The 22,531-nt window shown below is 45.5% G+C and overlaps 1 protein-coding gene across 1 annotated transcript in view; it reads right to left on the bottom strand.

Moving 5' to 3' along the window:
- EVA1C (eva-1 homolog C) overlaps positions 1-22,531 on the bottom strand; it is a 109,604-nt gene that overhangs the window by 43,419 nt on the left and 43,654 nt on the right. The window contains 4 exon segments of the mRNA XM_006153866.3: positions 3,909-4,061; positions 15,664-15,787; positions 20,650-20,749; positions 20,751-20,841. Of these exon segments, the coding sequence (XP_006153928.1) occupies positions 3,909-4,061; positions 15,664-15,787; positions 20,650-20,749; positions 20,751-20,841 (468 nt within the window).

Raw genomic sequence — 22,531 nt, 5'->3', positions numbered from 1 at the left:
AAAGTGTGCTTGTTCAGGTGGGTGATATTAAGGCATGTTTATACAAGAGGGATAAACTAATGATTTTCTGGGATCACATGCCAAGTGCAGTCTAAAACTGTAATGTACAGTTTACTGGGGCCGAGGGGCAAATGATTTCCTAGCATTTAGCTAGATCAAGAAAATGTATTCACCAAAGGTTTATATTTATGCACACCTGGTTTTGCCCGCTAGCGCTAACCTGCAAGGTGAGGACAGCGTTGTGGTATCTGTACAAGGCTGAGGGCTAGATGAACTGAGCACCCTCCAGACACTTTGAAATTCACCTTGAGCCTCTTTGCACAGCAGAGCACGGGGCAAGGGGTGCTCTGGTATTTTGGCTGTGGCTCATGGATACAGTACCCAGGTTCATGTGTGTGCACACAGCTTAGTGGACAGAAGCGCTGGATTATGAGTGCCGGGAGAGAGACTAGCAGGTGATTTCTGCAGCGTATTTTCCAGAGCTAAAGCATTTTTGTTCTAAACAGCTAAGCAAAGGGGCATGGTCTTCTATTCACAGCCCTTTTCCACATCAGTGAGGTTACTGATGGCATTAGAACAGCTGGCTGACCTGAGGATGCCTCGATCTCTCTGTGGAAACCTGTGGTGTCTGCTAACACTTCCTTTGGCTGATTAATTTTACCTTTTAAATCAGCTCTCCTCCAGCTTCCTAGGAACTGCAGGCAGGACTGAACGCAAATCCTTTAGCCTGCTGATCCACCCACTTGCTCTACTGAATTCTGCTCAAAACCACAGCTGAGTGAACCAGCAGTTAGCATAATGGCTATGTCGCTGGACTCCCATGTAGTCGAACGCAGTTCGCGTCCTGGACCTGGTGGCTTAAAACTCACGCCAGGCGTGTGTGCATGCATGCCCAAGATCCCGAGAGGAGAATGGAGGAGAAGGGATTGTGGCGTGACCATCCCCCTGGGGGGTGATTTCTTGCTTTCTGTTTTTTTGTCTCTCTCTGTCTGGCGAAGGCATGTGCCCTATAGTGGAAAAAAAAAAAACAAAAAACAACCACAGCTGAAATAGATGTTACATATTGCTGCTTCCCAAAACACACATGGCTATGTCAGATTTAACAAGCCTTAGAAATGGGTGCCTCTCCCCAATATTAAGAAATAGAGTTGGGGGGGGTTTGCAGAGCCCATAAAGAAGAAATAGAGCTGACAATGCCCTGTAACATCCCTATGAAAGTTCTACAAAGATCTTGAAGAGCGAAAGGTTAATAACTTTTTTAAAGGAAGTGATATCTCTTTTTTGCAGAAAGAGGTTAAAATACCAATGATCGCCTATCCATCTAAGGAAATCAGATAATATAGGGAGTCCCTGTAGGGTGTTAGGAAGGATACTGACAGACTTGCTTTTGAGAAGGATGCCTTTGGCTATCTTGAGAAAGGCAAGCCTGTGAGGAGTCCTACAAGGGCCCAGGCAAGGGTCCCCTTAGCTAAAGCAGTAGCAAGAGAAGGGAGAAGGAGAGGATTGAAGGTATTTCAGAGAGAGAAGCCTATAGCGTCTATCTGAACCACAAAGGTGTTATCTGAGGGGGATGATGGAATCTCAGGAGCTCCCAAGTTACTAGTCAGCAATGGGGTCACCCCACAAGGGCCTCTCTGACCCATTTGGCAGCCGGGGCTGTTAGGACAGAAGCCCTCCGCCCAGTCAGCCTGCCTTGGAGTCTGCCAGGACTGCACCTCCATAGACCCTGGGCACTGGGCCTTCCCACCATACTGGGGCTGAGGCCTTTGGGAACTACTTGCGTCTTACCTGAGAGTTTGCCTGTGCCGTTATATCCCTTAGGTTTATTTCTTTTTTTTCAGGTCCAAGGTATTAGGCATGACTTTTCTTTTTAAATTGATGTTGAATTTCACAGGCAATGTGAAATGAATCCATGACTACACTGTAGCAATGTAATAAATTAAGGAGCTCATTTTAAAAAATAATTGTTTTATTTAACTTTATTTACTTATTTTTATTTTATTTGACCAGAGAGGGGCAGAGTGAGGGACAGAGAGAGAGAGAGAAAGGGAGAAAGCAAGCCACCGGGTCCAGGAATCAAACCATGGTCAGCGATGTGGGAGTCCAGCACCCTTAACCACCATGCCACCTATTGGCCCCAAGGAGCTCATTTTAGATTTGACCAATAAGGGTAACTCCTTGGGCTGTGTCATAGCTGGCTCTGCTCTTTCTGTTTAAACCACAGGAAGAGGTCAGGCTGCTTCACTGCCTTAGATTGGAGTGTAATGATTAATTTCATCGGTCAATTTGACTAGGCTCTAGTGTCTAGTTAGTCAATTGGTCAAACACCAGTGTAGATGTTGCTGGGGAGGTATTTTTAAGATGTGACTAACATTTAATCAGTAGACTTTTAGTTAGGCAGGTTGCCCTCCATAATGTGGGTGACCTCTTCCAATCCATTGAAGGCCTTAAGAGGAAAGACTGAAGTTTCCTAATAGGGAAGGAATTTCCTCACAACAGCAACAAAGAAATCCTGCAGGAGTTTCCATTCGGCTGTCCTGCAGAATTAGGACTTAAGGCTGCAGCCTTGGTCCAGCTTCTGATGTAGTCGGCAGCATACTGAGCTGCAGAGCTGGAAGCCACAAGCTGACCACAGCTAGAGTCCTCAGACTGCCTGGCCTGCAAACATGCCAGGTGTGAATGTGCATGCCCAGGACCATGGTGGGTTGGAGGGTTGGAGGGCTGGAGGCAGGGGATTGTGGTGTGACCAAGCCCTGTGGAAGGCAATCCTCTTTCTTTTGCTCTCTCTTTCATACAATATGCTCTATTATGAATTAAAAACAAAACAACATTGGGAATAGCAGATGGTGTAATGGTTATGTCACTGGATTCCTATATAGTCAACTGCAGTTTGAGTTCTGGACCTGGTGGCTTAAAACTCAGGCTAGGCATGTGTGCGTGCATGCCCAAATTCCGAAGAGGAGAATGGAGAAGGGGTTGTGGCTTGGCTATCCCTGTTGGGGAGTGATTTCTTGCTTTCTGTCTCTTTATCTCTCTGTCTCGTCAGCAAGCACATGTGCCTTATAACAAAAATTTCTTTTAAAACAAAACAAACAAATACAAAAACAGAAACAAAAAACTACAACTTCAACCTTCACTGGGTCTCCAGCCTGCTTGTCGTTTTACACTTGCAGCCTCCACAAACTTGTAAACCAATTCCTTAAAACATTTCTCTCCCGTATGGGCATGTATATACACATCCTATTGGTTTTGTTTCTCTGAATAATGTAGGATGACTTTGACAGGTGGAAACATCAGGTTATCACCTCTTAGCTTCAAACCAGAGACTTGTATGAAGAATGACTCACTGAGCAGCACCCTGGCTGCAGTTCAGCGTTGGGGTCCTGACCTTCCTCCTCTGTCTCCCTGGACACTCATGCCCAGGAGTCTGCAGGCTCACTCCCTCGCTTCTTCCAAGTCTGCTCAGCATGCCCATCACACCCCGCACACCCTCTGCAGTGCACCCTGGCCTTCTCCACCTCCTTCGCTGCTGTGCTTTTCTCCTTAGCACTCATCCTCAGGCTGATGGATGACACATCAGCCTGTTAATTCTCACCCCAGCTCCCGTTCACTGCAGGAAGGGTCAACTCCATGAGGCTGTAGACTCTGCTTTAAGTGTTGATGACTCTCCGATGCCTAGAACAGGCCTTGCACACAGCAGGTGCTCAATAACTACTCGGTGTGGAACGATGAACAGCTGACATATTCAGGAATATGGGGCAGAAAGAGACCCATGGTTAGGTGGAGGCTCCTCCCTGACCTTGCTTCCCTGTTGATCCTCGTGCTGGCTAATGCGTGGCTTCCTCCCTTGGGGAGCCAGGGCCCTCAAGTATTTAGCATCCTAATTATAACTCTTTAAAAGCACATACCAAAGGGGGGGAGCCACTCTCCTTCTGAGGAGCAGATGTCCCTGTCCTGGGTCTTCCTGCCATAGGTCGCAGAGTAGATGTTAAGCAACTTGGATTCGTGGCAGTGCAGCTTCAGTTCCTGGTCCTCACACGCCGTTTTATTTTTTAATTCATCTGAAGCAGAAATGAAAACCAATAGCACCATCAGTTTCCTTGGAGAGGTATCACTCAGCACCACCCAATCCGTGACTGTGGATCCCCCCCTGGGGTGACACCCAGAGAAGGGGACAGTCAGGGTGGCCTGCCTGCCGTGGGGCCTCTGGCCGTGGAAAACCGAGCCCTCTGCAGGAAGAGGATGGGAAGTAACCCGTGGACAAGCATGGATCCCAGCAGTTCTATGAGGGCATGCACGGAAGAGAGATGCCTGAATGAGGGACGTGGGCAGCAGCGTGGGTCCTGGAAGGGGCTGACCATAAAGGAAGCTTCTTCTCTCCCCACGTGAGGTCACATGTTCCTTTAAAAACTGTCTTTCTTTCACAGTTTATTTGTCACTTTGTTTTATGAAAAAGAGAGAGAGAGAGGAAGACAGAGAGAGAGAGGAAAGGGCACACCCACTGGGTCCTCATACCATGATCCACCCCTAGCCACAGCTGGCCCTGGATCATCAGCATATGCGTACCCAGTTTGTTCCGGGAAGCCTCTGGACGCAAAGCCAGAACCTTCCTACGTGGGTCAGTCACGCAGAGCAAACTGCCACTGCACCACCACTTGCCCCAACAATTCCTTGATTGAAAGGCACTTTTGGGCCAGCAGGTGGCATGGTGGTTAAAGTGTTGGACTCCTACATAGCAAACAATGGTTCAAATCCCAGATCCAGTGACCTGAAAATCACTCTGGGGGCAGCTGGCAGGTGGCGTGGTGGTTAAGGGCACTGGACTGTGGTTTGAGTCCTGGACCTGGCAGCTTGCTTTCTCACTTTCTTTATCTCTCTCACTCTCTGGTCAAACTAAAATAAATAAAGTTAAATAAAATAATTCTTTTAAAAAAAATGTAAAAAAAGAGAAAGAACATCACACTGGGTATGTGTACATGTGCGCCCAAAACCTGAGAGGAGAATGGAGGCAAAGGGGTTACAGTGTAGCCATACCCGCAGGGGGTGACTTCTCACTTTCCTTCTCACTGTCTTTCTCTGGTGAGTGCATGCGCACTACAAAAAAAATTTAAAATAATATAATAATAATGATAATAAAATTAAATAACTAATTCTCTTTTAAAAATCAAATTATTATTATTATATATTTTTATTAGTTGAGTGGTTCGGAGGAAACTAAAAAAAACAAAACAAAACTGTTTTCTTCAGCAGTGCATTTATAAAGGCAATTCTGTATGATATTGCAAAGAAAGTTAGTATTGTGGTAAGCAAAGTAAACAAACAAACTTGTCCCTAATTTCTTTGGGAACGAAGTCCAGCCTGGTGCAGAACATCCTAACCTAGATTGCCCCAGCAGTCTAAGGGTCAGTTGTCCCTCTACACCAGATCTGGGAAAGCTTGTCATATTCCTCTAAAGAGGCCTTCTTTATAGTCACACTGCCATGTTTTTGCACCTCGCCTAGCAAAGGAAATAATTTGCTTTTATATTATGTCTGGGAACTTAGCAATGGCATTAACAGGGAGGTTGAACTAAGCTCTCCCAGAGGTTTAGTGAACCTATCAGGGAGACACCAGTCTTTACTAAAGCTCTTTTACTTTCCTCCTTGAGGTTTTTGCCATAGGGCATGTGCACTCGCTGGAGACAGAGAGAGACAGAGAGAGACAGAGAGAGAGAGAATGTGGGAAAGCAAGCCACCAGGATCCAGGGCTTGAATTGTGATAAGCCATGTGGGAGTCCAGTGCCTTAACCACCACACCACCTGCTGACCCCAATAATTCTATTTTAAAAAGTAATTAAGAAGGGCTAGCAGGTGGGATGGTGATTAAGGTGCTGGACTCCCACATGGCAGACCCTGGTTGGAATCCAGACCTGGTGACTTGATTTCTCACTTTTTCTCTCCCTCTTTGTCTCTCTAGTTAAATTAAAAAGTAATGATAATAAACAGAATGAAATAATTCTTTTTAAAAAGGCAATTAAGAGCTAATACTTCAGATGCAAAAGACTACACATCATATGATTCTATTTATAAGAAATTTCCAGAGGAGGCAAACCTATAGGGGCAGATGTAGATTAGTGGTGGCCTGAGACTGGGGGGTGGGATCAAGGAGCAACTGTGAATGGATGCAGGAAACTTTCTGAGGTGATGGGACTGCTCTGCAGCCGGACTGTGGTCATGAGGCACAGCTCAGTAAACTCACTAAAAATCATGAACATACACACTTAGAATGACTGAATTTTATGCTCTGTAAGTTTTACCTCGATACAGAGAGAGGACTGGGTGGTGGTGCAGCAGGGACACAACTGCACGCCCATGAAGACATCCTGGGTTTGCATTCTGAGACCTCACTATGTACATGAGGCACATGTGCATGTCCCTGAGACTGGGGGTGGAGTGCTGTGTGAAAACCCTACTGGGGATGCTTGTCTCTGTTTCTCTCTCCCTCATGGAAGAAATGAACTTCTGTAAAAATTCAAAATAAAGGTATAAATATAGTAAGAATAGCTAATACTCATCAAGCATGTTCTCTTAATGAGACCCTGGTCTCAGAGCTTCAAATATATGAATGCATTTAGTACTCAAAGTAGCCCCTCTGAGGGCCAGCTCTGTGGCCTGGTGGTTAAACCATGATCCCACATGGTTGACTACGTGGTTTGAGACCTGGACCCAGCAGCTTGATAAACGCCTTGGGTATATATGCATGTGTGCCCCAAATCCCAAAGAGAGATTTAAACCCAAAAGTTGGCCAGGTGGGATCCAGCAGCCTTAACCATCATGCCACTGGCTGGTCCCGATGAATAGGTCTTGTTATTTGTCTTGGGTTTGCTCTGAGGCATGCATACACTCACGAGACAGAGAGAGACAGAGAGAGAGAGAATGTGGGAAAGCAAGCCACCAGGATCCAGGGCTTGAATTGTGATAAGCCATGTGGGAGTCCAGTGCCTTAACCACCACACCACCTGCTGACCCCAATAATTCTATTTTAAAAAGTAATTAAGAAGGGCTAGCAGGTGGGATGGTGATTAAGGTGCTGGACTCCCACATGGCAGACCCTGGTTGGAATCCAGACCTGGTGACTTGATTTCTCACTTTTTCTCTCCCTCTTTGTCTCTCTAGTTAAATTAAAAAGTAATGATAATAAACAGAATGAAATAATTCTTTTTAAAAAGGCAATTAAGAGCTAATACTTCAGATGCAAAAGACTACACATCATATGATTCTATTTATAAGAAATTTCCAGAGGAGGCAAACCTATAGGGGCAGATGTAGATTAGTGGTGGCCTGAGACTGGGGGGTGGGATCAAGGAGCAACTGTGAATGGATGCAGGAAACTTTCTGAGGTGATGGGACTGCTCTGCAGCCGGACTGTGGTCATGAGGCACAGCTCAGTAAACTCACTAAAAATCATGAACATACACACTTAGAATGACTGAATTTTATGCTCTGTAAGTTTTACCTCGATACAGAGAGAGGACTGGGTGGTGGTGCAGCAGGGACACAACTGCACGCCCATGAAGACATCCTGGGTTTGCATTCTGAGACCTCACTATGTACATGAGGCACATGTGCATGTCCCTGAGACTGGGGGTGGAGTGCTGTGTGAAAACCCTACTGGGGATGCTTGTCTCTGTTTCTCTCTCCCTCATGGAAGAAATGAACTTCTGTAAAAATTCAAAATAAAGGTATAAATATAGTAAGAATAGCTAATACTCATCAAGCATGTTCTCTTAATGAGACCCTGGTCTCAGAGCTTCAAATATATGAATGCATTTAGTACTCAAAGTAGCCCCTCTGAGGGCCAGCTCTGTGGCCTGGTGGTTAAACCATGATCCCACATGGTTGACTACGTGGTTTGAGACCTGGACCCAGCAGCTTGATAAACGCCTTGGGTATATATGCATGTGTGCCCCAAATCCCAAAGAGACGGAGAAATGAAGGAGAAGGGATCGCAGTGTGACCATTCCTCATGCGGGGATGCTTTCTCTCTCTGTCTCTTTGGTAAGTACACACATCCTCTAGCAAAAATTAAAAACAAAATAAAACAACAGGCAAATGAACTACATCTTCACATCCCTTGCATGTTGTATGTTGGGTTTTTAGAATTATTCATAGGGGTAGCTGAGCTACTCTGGGTAGCCACTTTTGCCTTCTCATGTGTTAAATAATCTTCAGTTACTTCTTAATCTTGCAGAATAAAAGCAATGGGAAGCATAAAGTGGGCCATGGTCATTAACTGACACATGGTTCTCCACCTCCTTCCCCACATTTTGTTAAGAAAAATCATGAAAAATGCCAACAGCATTCTATTGCTGATATGTTATTTCCTGGTTTTTTTTTTTTTTTTTTCTTTCTTTCAAAAAGCAGTCACATAGCAGACAGGAGCATCATTGAGCCAGACACAGCAAACAGGAGCTAAAGGACAAGACCTGCTTGGTTGTCACTCGTCACGAGCTGGCCTGGGGTGGGAGAGAAGACTGCTCAGAGGGACAAAGGACAGCCTTCTCGCCCTGCCTTTCACTTCTCTCACCCACTCATGCTTCCCTTCCTTTCTCTTTCCTGGGTCAGAAGTGCAAGCTAATCCCAGGCCCCTGATACACCTTAAGCCAAAGTTTTCCAAATTGTGATTTGAGGCTAATTAATGAGTCTTGAAATCATTAGTTTAGTGAGTTATGATCAGCAATTTTATTTTTAGAGATTTTTGCTGTACGGTGCATGCACTCGCTGGAGAGACAAAGAGACAGAAAGCAAGAAGTCAGCCCTCTGTCCTGGGTGGGGGAAGCGCAGGGACGGCCATGCCACAATCCCTTCTCCTCCATTTTTCTTTCAGGATCTTGGGCAAGCAAGCACACATGCCCAGCATGAGTTTCAAGCCACCAGGTCTGGGACTTGAACTATGATCGGCCATGTTGGAGTCCAGCGACATAATCATTACACTAGCTGCTGGTCCTGTGACCAGGAATTCTAAAATACAAAAAGTGGGGTAGTTTAGAAAACAGTAAAGGGCATCATACAAAGAAAGGATAAAAAGTGTTTTGTTAATACAAAAAAAAAAAAAAAAATCTGCTATGTGCCTGTAAGTATGTACTACATTGGGCCAAAAGGTAAAACATTCTTCTTACAGAGAGTTGCAGTCAAAACTATTTGAAGGCCTGGCCCCATAGCCTAGTGGTTAAAGGAGATTCCACATGGTCCACTGTGGTTTGAATCCTGGCCCTAGCAGCTTGAAAAACATGCCGGGTGCATAAAATCCTGGCAAATGAAGAAGGGACTGTGCTGTGACCACACTACATTTGGGAGTTCTTTCTCCCTTTCCCTCTCTCTGTCTCTTTCTGGCCAGCACATATACCCAAACTTGAAATATGAAAGAAATCATTTCAAAATATAAATTTTCTCTTCCTGTAACTTACAAATTCCTATTACTTTCTACCCAAAACAGCAAGTGCAAACTTTAGAACTGCAGGCAGGTCAACTTTATAGGATCTCAAGGTTGCCACCAGCGTTGGCGCTGCTCTTTAATCCACAGTGATGGGAACATTCAAGATTAATAAAAGACACAGAGCAGGAACCAGCTTACGATGCTCACAAAATCCCCATCCTCTCAGTGTTTGTTTTGTTCTAGGTTTTTGCTATAGGGCAGGTGCGCTCACTTGAGAGAGACAGGGACAGGGAAAGTGAGAAATCACCCCTCAGAGGGGTAGCCATGCTGCAATCCCTTCTCCTCCATTATCCGCTCAGGATCCTGGACACGCACGCACACAAGCCTGGAGTGATTTTCAACTCACTGGATCTGGGACCTAAACTATGGTGGGTCATGTAGGAATATAGTGCCTTAACCACAATGCCACCTGCTGGCCCCCACTCCAGTGGTTTAACATGCACAAAGAACCACAAGATAGAACATTTAAATGGTGACTAAGCAAATGTTCAAAAGGCCAACTACCCACTAGCTGGGGATCTTAATATAACAGCTGAAAGTTAAAGTAAAGGAAAGTTTCGTTTTCTTTTTCGAAATAAAAAGAATACTAAGTCTGATCTTGCCATCAGTTGGAGGATTTAATTCTTTTTGGTGAGTCATATCCGTACTGGCATGAGTTTTTCGGTGTTGTTTATGAGTAGATGCTAAATCCCAACAGCACCAAAATTTTGCCTGACTTCAAAGGCCCAGAAGGAATGATGGCCTTTGATACACAGAAGTAGACCCGCCAAGAGTGAAAGCACCCTTCCAACTAGGAGAACACCAAAAATGTCAAGAATGCCTCCCAGGAGCAGAATTTGTCCAAAAGTAAGGCAGGAGAAGGCAGACAAAACCAACTTTATCTCAGTAAACTGGAATCTTTTTCAATAAGAATCACTTTTTCTTTTGTCATCAGATTTTGAAATGAGAAGAGTTCTTAAAGGCATGTCATGAAATGCATTTATTAGCCACATCTCTTTGATTTATTAAAGCCCATTCATTAAACGGAGTCTCGATGCCGGCAAAACCCACCCAGAGTAACCCAACACCCAGAAAGCCTGCAGTGATTCTGTCTGCCCAGTGTGGGGAAATCATCCCCTGGACCGAGAGGCCTGTGCGTGTCACATTACATCCTCCCAGCGGCGGGGTTTCTGTTGGGTTCTGTTGAGTCATTTGGTTCCTTGGGAATGTGCTAGCTCACTGTCACCTAGGAGTGGCATTTCTGTGTTCTAAAGACAATGGGACTACCAACGAAATACCACTTTTCTCAGAAGACTAGAATTTGTTTTAGAGAAGGGTCAGCATTCCCAATTGTTCTCAGATTAGAGAAAGTGTGGGCAGCTTTCCAGAAGTGGGTCACCAATACTCTGGCAGGTTTCGATGGAGAGTGACAGGAGCCTGGGAAGGCAGAATGACTACTTAAAGAGAAGGGTCACAAAATTCTTTCTGTCAAGCCTACCAGTTAGGGGCTATGTGGGTCATTGAATTTTTTTCCTTTTTCTAAAGTTTCTAATTAATTAATTTCAAGAGAGAGAGACAAAGAGAGCAAAAGACAAACACCTCAACAGAATCTCCAGCAACAATCCCTCCCCAGCCTTTCCTAGCAGTCAGGATTGCAGGCACCCATGTTCTTGATTGGCATGTACTAGTCAGCCTGGGAGTGGAACTCTGATCTCCCATATGGCTCCCAGCATTGCAGAGCATTGCACTACGCAACACCAATGTGGTTGGGCCTCAATTGTTCTTTAAGTATACATATATATACATCTGCTTATCAGCAGTGGCCTTTCACAGGTGGGCAGTGAAGTTAGGATGCCATGATGGGAGTATTTCATTACTGCCAGTGCTTCCAACTGTCCTTGCATGATGATACCAAAATGCAGACATTCAGTCACTTTTACCATGTTTTTAAAATTCCCTATAGACCATGCACTCTGCTAATGTCCGCACTCAGGGCACGCTACCGCATCCCCTCACGTCAGTCTTCAGTACATCACTGCCTTTTATTCACATCTTTAGCAAGAATTCTTTTAACCTACTTATCGGAATAATTGCTACCAATTACTGAACTCAACTCCATGGCAAGTTCTGTGCTAAAAAGTTTCCATACCACATTGTATTTTTACAATCTTCACAACCACCCCACATAGAAGGGGCCTTATCTTCATTTTACAACTGAGTCCTGGAGCCTCAGAAAGTGTCCCTACTCTGCCTAGGGTTATACAACAGCTACACAGCAGAAAGGGATATAGATTATTCAGAATTGCTCAGATCCATAGTCTCACAGAAACCAAAATTCTCTGAAAAGATGAAATTTAGAATAGGGATGGCGAAGAGCATGGTTCACGCTAAGGAAAAAGGTCCTAATAAGGCTTGCTGGTGAAACAGCTCTCCGAAGCAATAACAAATAATTGCTCATTTGTAGGATTTGCCAATTTCTTTGGTGTAAATGCTCCCATCATGGCAGAATTCACAGAACACAGGGAGAGCTGGGAAGAGCTGCAAAGAGACTGCATAATTGGCCCTCACCATAGAGCTGGTGCCACACACCACTAAGGACAACAATAAAACCTTTGGACAGTCAGAGTATCCTGCAGGGGCTGGAACTGGGAAGACAGAGAAGAACCTAGGGAAGTGGGAAGGTGCGGAAAAGGAGACAGTAGGCCCTCAAGCTGCAGGGCCTCCAGCTGTCAATGTCTAGGTTACATGTGGCTCTGCCCTCTACTTTGTTCTCCAGGGGGCAACCAGAGGGGGCCTTTCCAACCTCAACAGAGCATCCTCCCTAATTAAATGCTGCCCATCAGAGACACTCTAGACTCTTTCCTCAGCCATAAGGGCATAAGGGCTCTGACTCCTGCTCTGGGTCTCCAGCCCATGTTCCTTCCCCCTTGCTCCCTCAGCTCCAGTCCCTCTGGCCCTTTCACTGGCTACACCAGCACTCCTGCACCCTCCAGCCAAAGGGCTCTTCCTTGTCCCCTATCCCTGCAGTTCTCAACTCTATCGTTACTTGCTCAGAAAAGCCTCCACTGAATCCCAGGGAAGGCTGATTCTTCCTACAAATTACTTGCACAGAACCAAGGGCTTTTTCCCTTGGAATCTTGTATGTATTTCTGATTCTACAATGAATGCTAGGCTACCTAGGACATGCTCACCTGGGTTTCTCCAATGCCAAGCACATACTTGGCCCTGCTAGCATGCATCTGTTCCATAGATCCATACTGAGCACCTTGTGTTCTGGGGTTAGAGTGGTGAACGGTACAGTCTGTGCCCTCACAATGCTGACATGCTGATGGGGGTGTGTGTGTGTAAATAACACTCAAATCACAAATAAGGTAAATCCAAATGATGCTACACTGTGGAGAAAATAAAGTAGGATGCTGTCATAGGACTGCCATTCAGGAAGCCTCTGCAGGAGGTGAATGCTCTTTATGTCCAACACTCAATCCATCACTGTGCACAGTAGGTGCTTAATCAGTTTGCCGAAATGAAATTAATGAACAGGCTAAACCCCACCCTGTAGTGATGAGGCACAGCCGAGCACTGACTTATCCAAGGTTCTGCCAATTTTACATGTGTCACTTGAATCTTCTTAGAGGTTGTATTTTCCTGACTTTTAACCTATAAAAAGTTTAAATGTGAAAATGCAAAAGAATACCACAATAAACAGTCACACTCCTACTGCTCAGAGTCTCCAGTTGTTAACTTTCTGAACAAAGGCCACTTTTAGAAGGGGTATTCATTTTCACCATGGGAAGAGGGGAGTGGGGGGTAGGAGATAAAAAGACAGCAAAGCTAATTGCAGGGTAAAAGGTCCAGGGCTGGGTCAGCCGGTGGCATGGTGGTTAAGGCACTGGACCCCACATGGCTGTCAGTTTCCAGTCCTAGACCTAGCAGCTTGAAAAACATACCGGGCACTTGTGTGTGTTCCCAAAATCCTGAGAGGAAAAGGGAAGAGAAGAGACTATGCTGTGGCCATCGCCATGGGGGGTGCTTTCTCACTTTCCCTCCCTCTCTCTCTCTCTCTGGTAAGTGTACATGCTTTATAACAAACAAACAAATAAAAAAACTCCAGGGCCTAGTCAAGGGAGTCTCGTTTTTGAGATTCTGCCATGTGAGGTATGTCATGAAGAACTCAGAGATCTTGAAGCGATTTTTCTGATCTGTGGACAGAGGCAGGGTTGATAAGAATGCCTGGCAGAGGGACTCACAAAGGAGGGTTGGGCTATTCTGCAATGTCTGGGACTGCTTGTGGGTACCTGTGATAGTGTGTACATGTGAGTGTGTGCAGGCATGTATGACATGGTGTGTGTGTGAGTGTGCACAATGTGTGCATCTGTGTGAAGTGCATGACAGCCTGTACATGTGTGAATACACTGTAGAGTATAAGCATGTGGTAGTATAGATATGATAATGTGTACATGAGTATTGTGCATGGTGTGAGTGTGTATGTGTGCACGAATGTGCACATGGGTGTGGGTATGAGTGTTTGCATGCACAATACAGGGCAGTTTAGAGGTGTCTGAGCCTTGGAGGGAAAGGGTTTGAAAGAAGCCTGGACACTTGCTGAAAGTATCCAGCCACACAGTCAAAACCATGGCATACATGTGGCCCTACAGGAGGGGTCTCCTGAACTCCCCACCTCAGCAACCAGCATCTCAGAGCATGCTGGGTTCCAGGGCAGGAACCAATAGACAAAAAATGCAAAATGTGGAAAGGTTGTGTTTGGTGACAGGTGGGGGTTCATGAACTATTATTCCTTATATGTTGGTTCCATGTGCTATCATTTCTTTCAACGAGCTGTCCAGGGACTTCTAATGCTACAATTACCTATGGTTTCCCTCAGACAGACCTCTGTACCTGGGAGCATGAGCCACTTGCTGACTGGTTATGTTTGGCCCACAGCAGGTTCACCACAAAACAGATGTGCATTAGAAATGGTGAAAAGTGCAGAATCAGAATAAGAGATCCTTGGGAACGAGTATTACCAAAGGAGCCCTGCCATGGTGGATGGCAGCGGGAGAAGCCAGTTCATAAAGATCTGTACCCCACGCTCAGGTAAGCCTGCAGGGGGCACAAGCAGTCCTTCTCCTGAGCTCAGCCTCACAAGACTGCCTCCAAAAAGGAGGCCTAGCTCCTCATTTTTTTTTTTTTTGAGAGAGATTTTTTCGCTATAGGGCGCGTGCGCTCGCCAGACAGAGAGAGACATAGAGACAGAAAGCGAGAAATCACCCCCCAGGGGGGATGGTCACGCCGCAATCCCTTCTCCTCCATTCTCCTCTCGGGATCTTGGGCACGCACGCACACGCGCCCGGCGTGAGTTTTAAGCCACCGGGTCCGGGATGCGAACCACGGTCGACTACATGGGAGTCCAGCGACATAGCCATTACGCTAACTGCTGGTTCCCTAGCTCCTCATTTTGAGCAAAAACAACAAACTCTTGCCAGCCCTCATACTCAGTACAACTGAGTTTTATATACTGAGGAGAATTTTATAAATTCAGGTGTTTCTAAGTGTAAGAAATGAGCTGGCCCTATGAGAAAACAGAAATGTAGAGCCTTTATTGGGAATGCTCCCGGGCAAGGTTTGCTGGTCCAACAGAGAAAGAGAGAGGGGGCCAAAGAAGTCACATACTGGGGCAGGACTTAGTGATTTTTATAAGGGTATAGGGGAGGGAGTGTCTTAGAGGTAGAAACAGTCCATGTATGGTCAAGGTTTAGGGGGAGTAGACTCGCGTACCATGTGACATCTGGTGACGTATGCAGAGTAGAGTCCTGTGTGCAGAGTAGAGCGCATGTGCAGAGTAGAGCACAGGTGCTACCTTCGGGTTAGATCTGAGTGCAGGGCAGGTCTGATGACAGACTAGATCCGGGTTGCATCAGCTGACTGTGGCGTGGTGTCCAACCCCCACATCCAAGCTGCCTAGGCCTCCAGCCTGACACTAAGAACGCTCAAGCATGTGTGCACAGACACACACACACATGCACACACGTGCATACACACATACCACATCTCTTTCTCTCTCAACAGTTGGATTGAATGGGACTCAGATGTTCCAGAATTAACAAGAATTTGAAGTTGGGTGAAGATCAACTGGTAGAGAATTTTTGTTAGAAGTGTACATGTAACAGTGAACCATATCCCAAACACACTGTCCCCCTTAGAGTTACTTACTAGGTTGGCATTTAAAGGAGACCAGGAGGTATTTACTGCTTCCTGGACAAAGGTCAGGTCCAAAGATACGGCTATTGACCAGGAGGTGGCAGGCCCGCTGGTTCTGGCATTCGTCCAGCACCTTCTGGAATGAGGGGTAGAAAAGGGACAGGCTTGAAACCACACATGTGTCTGCCAGTCTCCAAATCTGCATTGAAGTACTCCCTGCCTATCTGAGGTTCACTCAGAAAACCTTCATGCTGGTCTGAGCCACATCTAAGATGAAAGCACACACCCCTGGGCTATTCGGGTTGACTCTCTGTCTCCCTGTTTCTTCCTGGAGGAAGAAATCTTTCTACAGCACTGGGCTCCATCAGAAAACCAGCCTCCAACCAGCCACAACAGGCACTAATGCTAATAGTTTCCAGCAAAAGCACTGCAGGAGATATGAGTGAAGTCGAAATACCTTGAGTGTCAGGCTGGAGAGGTGTGGAGTCCCTTTTCAAGGAAGGAACTCGTGGCTTCATAAAACTGAGGCAGCTATTGAGGCTGGACAGTGGCACAGGGGTAAAATGTGATGCCCTGCAGTGCTACCCACGGGGAAGTTTCTGGATTCACCCCCAAGAGACCATTCTGAGTATACTGGGCATGTCTCTGCCCATGATCTGAGACTGGCTGAGGCTGGGGTGGACCATGGTATCAAGACCCTATTGAGGGTACTGTCTCTGTCTCTCTTTCTGTCTCTGTTTCTCTTGAAATAAATAAATAAATAAATAAATAAATAAATAAATAAATAAATAAATAAATAAACTTGGAAAAGAAAACCAAGTCCAGCCCTGGAAACTAGGGGTTAAGAAAGCCAGATCCACAGGATCTAGCCCTGGAGGCATGAAAAACAAGCCTGGCACAAGGCATACATGCCCCAAATCCTGACAGAATGGAGAAAAGGAGGTGAAGGGATGAAGGTGTGACCACACCCCATCCGAAAGTGCTTTGTCTCTCTGGTGAGCACATTGCCCTCTGGCAATTGAAAGAGGGAAAACAAAAACAAAAAGCTGATAAAACTATGGTAGTCATGAATGGCAGTTGTAGTTCCTCATCCTTAGAAACAGCCCAAAACCAGCCACAGGAGAGCTGGGCTTTGGGGAGGACTTGGAAACCTAAGCTCTTTCTAGCTCATACATAACACAAGTCAACGAGCACAAATTAAAAAGCTGATTCCTACGTTTGCCAAACATAAGGATACAGCCCCACTTCTCCCTTACGGAGCAATTTTCTTAGTGGAATACTCGGACTTTCTACTGAGCACTTGGCTTAAAAGCTTTCTTTCAAATCCATTCTCTCTCTCTCTGTCCTGATTTTTCTAAGAAACTCTCATTTGTTAATGAATCTGCCCTGTGGAAACTCACAGAACACCCCTTGCTGGGTCACAGAAAGGCCTATCATTTTACTGCTGTTGTTCGAGTCTCTGGCATGGCGAAGGTCATGGTGAAATGACTCAGCCTCTGATGTCACTGAAAGGTTCCACCATTCTAACTGGAGAGGAAGCCCCAGGGTAGGATTGTGCCCAAACTGAGCTACCAGCTGGAATATGCAGAGACCCACTGCATAACTTCCTGTTGATGTTTAGTCATGGGCTGGTTAGTTGTGCCCTCCTACACGGACAACCTGTTCTCTCCAACCTTAGGCAACCTAAGAAGCACCTTGTCTGCTCTCAATGCAGTTTAAAAGACAGAACGGAAAGGATCTCTTGATCTCTGGATGAAAGAGCAGTGCACAAGGATGTTTCTGGCAAACGAATCCTCTGAACAACATCAGAACTGTGTTCACAAATGCTAACTTGTCATCCTGGTTATGGAACATCCTCTTCCCTCAGGGATACCTGGCAGAGGCAGGCACACATACGAGTGAGGGTGGTGCCCACAGTTTGGAATTCCAGCATGTTAGGAGTTCATACTTGCACAAAGTAGGCACTTCTCCCCTTTTGGCACTAGTCAATGTTCTTTTTGTGCATTTGGGAGGGCAGCACACAGTGTGAGTACCAGGAAAGGATTAGTGAGGAAACTGGTGAGCAATGGGGGCAGTCCAAGAGGGATATAGCTCCTGGGGTGGCACCCAAGTGGAAGAATTGGTGTGAGTGCTATGGTCTGAGTGACTGTCCATGCCAAAACTTATGATGAGATGTAATTGCCAATGTGATAGTATTAAGAAGTGGGACTTTTTAAAAAAAATAATAATTATTCATTTAATTTTATTTATGATTTTTATAATTTTTTTAAAATTTGCTATAGGGCATGTGCACTCACCATAGAGAGACAAAAAAGGAGAAGGAGAGAGAGAGAGAAACTGAGAAAGCAAGTTGCTTGGTGCAGAACTCAAATCATGGTCAGCCATGCAGAAGTCTGGTGCCTTAACCATCATGCTAGCTGCTGGCCCCCAGAGGTGGGACTTTTAAGAGGTGAGTAGGTGGAGCCCTCATGAATTACTGCCATTATTACTGCCATTATTGAAGGAGTCGGTTTGTTATCATGGGAGTGTGTTTGTTATAAAAGGGCAAATGTGGTCCCCTCCTCTTGCCTGCTCTACCCTTCTGCCATTAAGGAACCATACTTCTCCCACTCTGGAGGATGCAGCATGCAAGGCACCATCTTGAAAGCATAGACAGGCCCTTATCAGTCACCAAACCTGCCAACACCTTGATCTTGGACCTTCTGTCCTCCAGAACTGAGAGAGATAAATCTCTGTTCTTAATAAATTACTCATCCTTAGGCCTTGTGTTATAGTAACACAAAATAGGCCAAGGAATTGTGGTTCACAGGGAAAGCAACTTCTTGCCTCCTGAAGAAACACATTGTTTCTCCTCAGAGTATGGAATCATGTCAAGGACATCCATTCAAAGATTCTTCTGGTTACTCAATTAGTGGCATTTTGTTTTGTTTTGCCATGGTGCATGTGCACTCAGCAGAGAGAGACAGAGAGAATGAGAAAGAGAGAAAATGAGAAACCAGCCCCCAGGAGTGATGGCTATGCTGCAATCCCTTTTCCACCAGTCTCTTCTTGGGATTTTGATCACATACACACATGTGTCTAGTATGATTTTCAAGCCACCAGGTTCAGGACTCAAACCATACAGCTGGCTATGGGGGATTAACCTCAACCTCCACACCATCTTCTGGCTCTCAATTAGTGGTTTTTACCAGTCACGTGACTACAAGATATGAAGGGACTTCAAAAAATTCATAGAAAAATGAAATTAAAAGGATACATTTATTTCAGGGTATAAATTTTGGAATAAATGCAGTTTCCTTATAATGGACATTTTCCATGAACTTTCTGAAGATCTACCCTCATACTATAATGCTTGGAATGGAAGTAATAAATGGTTTGGAAAATATAAAAATTCTAGCATTATCATATTTTTTCCCTTTTCCACTTTGGTCCTAAGGGAGAGTTATATAGCATTAAAGCTAATTCTATTTGTCTTTAACCCTAGTAGTAAATTTATCTTTATCCACATTTCTATGATTAATGAAGTCAAATTGACTTCTACCTTACTCCCTGCTCTAAATTCTTTTTTTTTTTTGGAGAGGTTTTTGCTATAGGGCGCGTGTGCTCGCCAGACAGACAGAGAGAGACAGAGAGACAGAAAGCGAGAAATCACTCCCCAGGGCGGATGGCCATGCCGCAATCCCTTCTCCTCCGTTCTCCTCTAGGGATCTGGGGCGTGCATGCACACGCGCCCGGTGTGAGTTTTAAGCCACCGGGTCCGGGACGCGAACCACGGTCGACTATGTGGGAGTCCAGCGACATAGCCATTATGCTAACTGCTGGTCCCTCTGCTCTAAATTCTGTCTTCAGTGTATTTGTATGGAACCTGGGAGGCAAAAAAAAAAAAAAAAAAAGTCAAGTGACTCAGTAATCTTGGCCAACTATTAGTAATTATAAATGTTGAGACACCAGGGATGGCAGAGTAGAAGTTGTAACTGAATTTCATGAGTAGTCTAAATCCATAACTCAAAGATTAGTTTTGTCTTCCTCAGTCTGGCAAGCTCATGCGCCCTAGAGCGAAAACCTCTCAAAATAAAATAAAATAAAATAAAATAAAATAAAATAAAATAAAAGAATGACACTGCTCCCCTAATACCTATGTTTATTTAGTAATAGGACAAATGTATCAGAAGCTGCTCATAATATTTCCAAATGAGAATCACATGAATATCACAGTGGGAGGAGCAAACATAGTTATTGATATTTCCCATTCTTGACTATGTCCTCTAAGAAGTTGGTCCTGGCCTCAGATGCCTGCCTCATAGAGACACCTGTGGTTTCCACTAAAGAATCCCTTTTCTACTGGGGTATTGATGGAGGATGTAGGCCCAGAGACTGAGGCCTAGCCTGCTTGGACTTTGCTTACTGCAGTAAGTAGTACACTTATAAGTACATTCATAGTGTAAGTGCACTAATACTTCAATAGGAATTCTATTAATATTTAGACTTGTCTGAAACCAGCAGATGGCATAATGGTTACATCACTGGACTCCCACACAACTGACCACTGTTCGAGTCCTGGACTTGGCAGAAGTGTATGCGTACGTGCGCATGTGTGTACGTGCCCAAAATCCTGAGGAGAATGAAGGAATGGCATGGTCATACCCACTGGGGGGAGGGGAGTATTTATTGGCATGGTCATACCCACTGGGGGGAGGGGAGTATTTATTGCTTTCTGTCTCTTTGTCTCTCTCTCTCTGTCTCTCTGGCAAGCACACATGCCCTATAGCAAAAATCTCTCAAAAAAATAAAAATATTTAGACTTGTCTGGTAAAGAATCCTTCTGAGAAGCAAATAATAAGTATAGCTAATTTGAAAAACTAGAGATTTGTATAAATTTCATGGGTCAGGTTTGATTTGAGCAAATTACATAGTCATAAATGTATTTGGAGAGAGAAGAAGAGAGAGAAATAAGTTGAAGCCATTTTATCATCTTAACACATCTATGAAAGGCAATACCTGCAAGGTGGTGGGTGCCACACAGGTTAAGCCGTCTTCCCTCTGGGAGGCAGGCTGCTGAGAACTACACATTTGGAAATCTTGCCCATAAAATGCCGATACTTATCGTGTAATGCCGAGGACACTGTAGATTCAAATAGTCCCCATCGCAGGCATAGGCGGTGTGGTTTTGCAGGAGTTTGGTTAGGTAACCTGGAAAATATTCAGCCAGGTTACAAGAAGCCCAGGAACCCACCACTCCTTCATGGTTTTTGGAACAGGAAAGGCAGCCGTTTCCCCAGGGAAGGGCTGCTCTCAGTCAGGAAGCCTCCCTAGCAGCTCCAGTAGGGAGGCAACCAAAGTAGGCCAGAGTTGGGGCTGCAGGAGCAGATGCCAGCTTTCATGTCTGGGCCAGGATCCTGGACTGAGATGGCCTACTGGAGGGCTCCTTGCCCTTCAGGAAGCGCTAGGGTTTGGCCAGGAGCCAAGGAGTGCAGAAACATTTCTATAAAGCAGGAAATCATTATGTGTGGGTGTCCCCTAGGCATGTCAATGCCTGTTCTGAGAGAGACTTTCTGTCCCTTATCTCCCCCCTAGTGAGGTCTACCTTCCTGGAGTGAGGGGTTTGTAGTGTGATCTTGGGCCCACTGCTGGGCCTGCCTCACCTCTGGGGAGACCACAGTGCCCTACCCTGTGTAAGGGCCTGCTCTGAAGAAATGGGGTGGAGGAGAGGTGCATTATAGCACTTTGTTGTGGACTGAATAGTGTCCCCCACCCATCCAATTCATGTTCACCAGAAACTTAGAATATAACCTCATTTGGAAATAAGGTCATTACAAACATAGTTAGTAAAGAGAGGTCATTCTGGAGTAAGGTGGGCCCTTAATACTACAGGACTGGTGTCCTATTGAGAAGAGGAGGAGAGGGCCAATGGCATAGCTTAGTGGTTAAGAGAAGTCAGATCCCACATGGCTGACTAAGGTTTGAAAAACACATGAGGTGCATGCGCATGCATAAGCAAAATCCCAACAGGATGGAGAAAGGGAGAAGGGATTGTGGCATGACCATGTCCCTTTGAGGGGGTACTTTCTCCCTCTCCATCTATTCAGTCAATTTCTTATGAGTTAACGAATCCTCTGGCAATTAAAAAGAATAGGAGAAACACAGATGGAAAGCAGCCATGTCAGTAAGGGAGTGATACATCCGCAAGTCAAGAACGCCAATGGCTGCTGGCCACCACCAAAGCTGCATCCAAGATTCTTCTCCAGAACTTCAAAGAGAAGTTCCCTGCTGATGCTGATTTCAGGCTTCTTGCCTCCAGAACTGAAAGAGGATGAATTTCTGTTTCTAGCCATTTGAGTTTGGACAATGTGTTGCTATGGCCACAGGAAATGGAAGACAGGCTCCCATCCTAGTCTCCCGGCCACCTTTCAGGCAGGCAGAGGAGCACCCAGGCCTGGGACTCTGAGAAGCTCTGAGGATGGCTGGGCTATTTCTCAGAAAGAAGGAAGGAACCTTCCTTCCTCCTGCTCACACCTCAGGAGGTCAACAGTGAGGCACTGGATGAGTGCCAGGGACTTTTTCCTGAGGTGTGTGGGAGGCAGGTTTGGCAGCCCTGGGACTCTGAGAGAGAGGAGGCAGCGCGAAGGAGGCCAGCTTCAGAAGTCCGGTCCCCACAGATGATCTGTGCTTCAGTTACCCCATTGGGGTTCCCAAATCCTCTCAGAGGCATAATTCTCCCCAAAAGCATCCAATCCACATTCTTGAGTTCCCTGAAACTCTCAGTCAAAGGGACTGGGACAGCCTGTCCTAGGGTCATCACACTCATGATCCAGAATGTTCTAAAAATGAAGGCTAGCAACAATTAAGGCAGCACATGAATCCAGACCTCAGCTCTCCTGCT

This window comes from Tupaia chinensis, unplaced genomic scaffold (assembly GCF_000334495.1).
Source record: "Tupaia chinensis unplaced genomic scaffold, TupChi_1.0 Scaffold000392_1, whole genome shotgun sequence".
In the NCBI taxonomy this organism is placed as follows: domain Eukaryota; kingdom Metazoa; phylum Chordata; class Mammalia; order Scandentia; family Tupaiidae; genus Tupaia; species Tupaia belangeri.
Note: the sequence above shows the minus strand (reverse complement) of the source record. Positions and strands in the feature narration are given on the sequence as shown.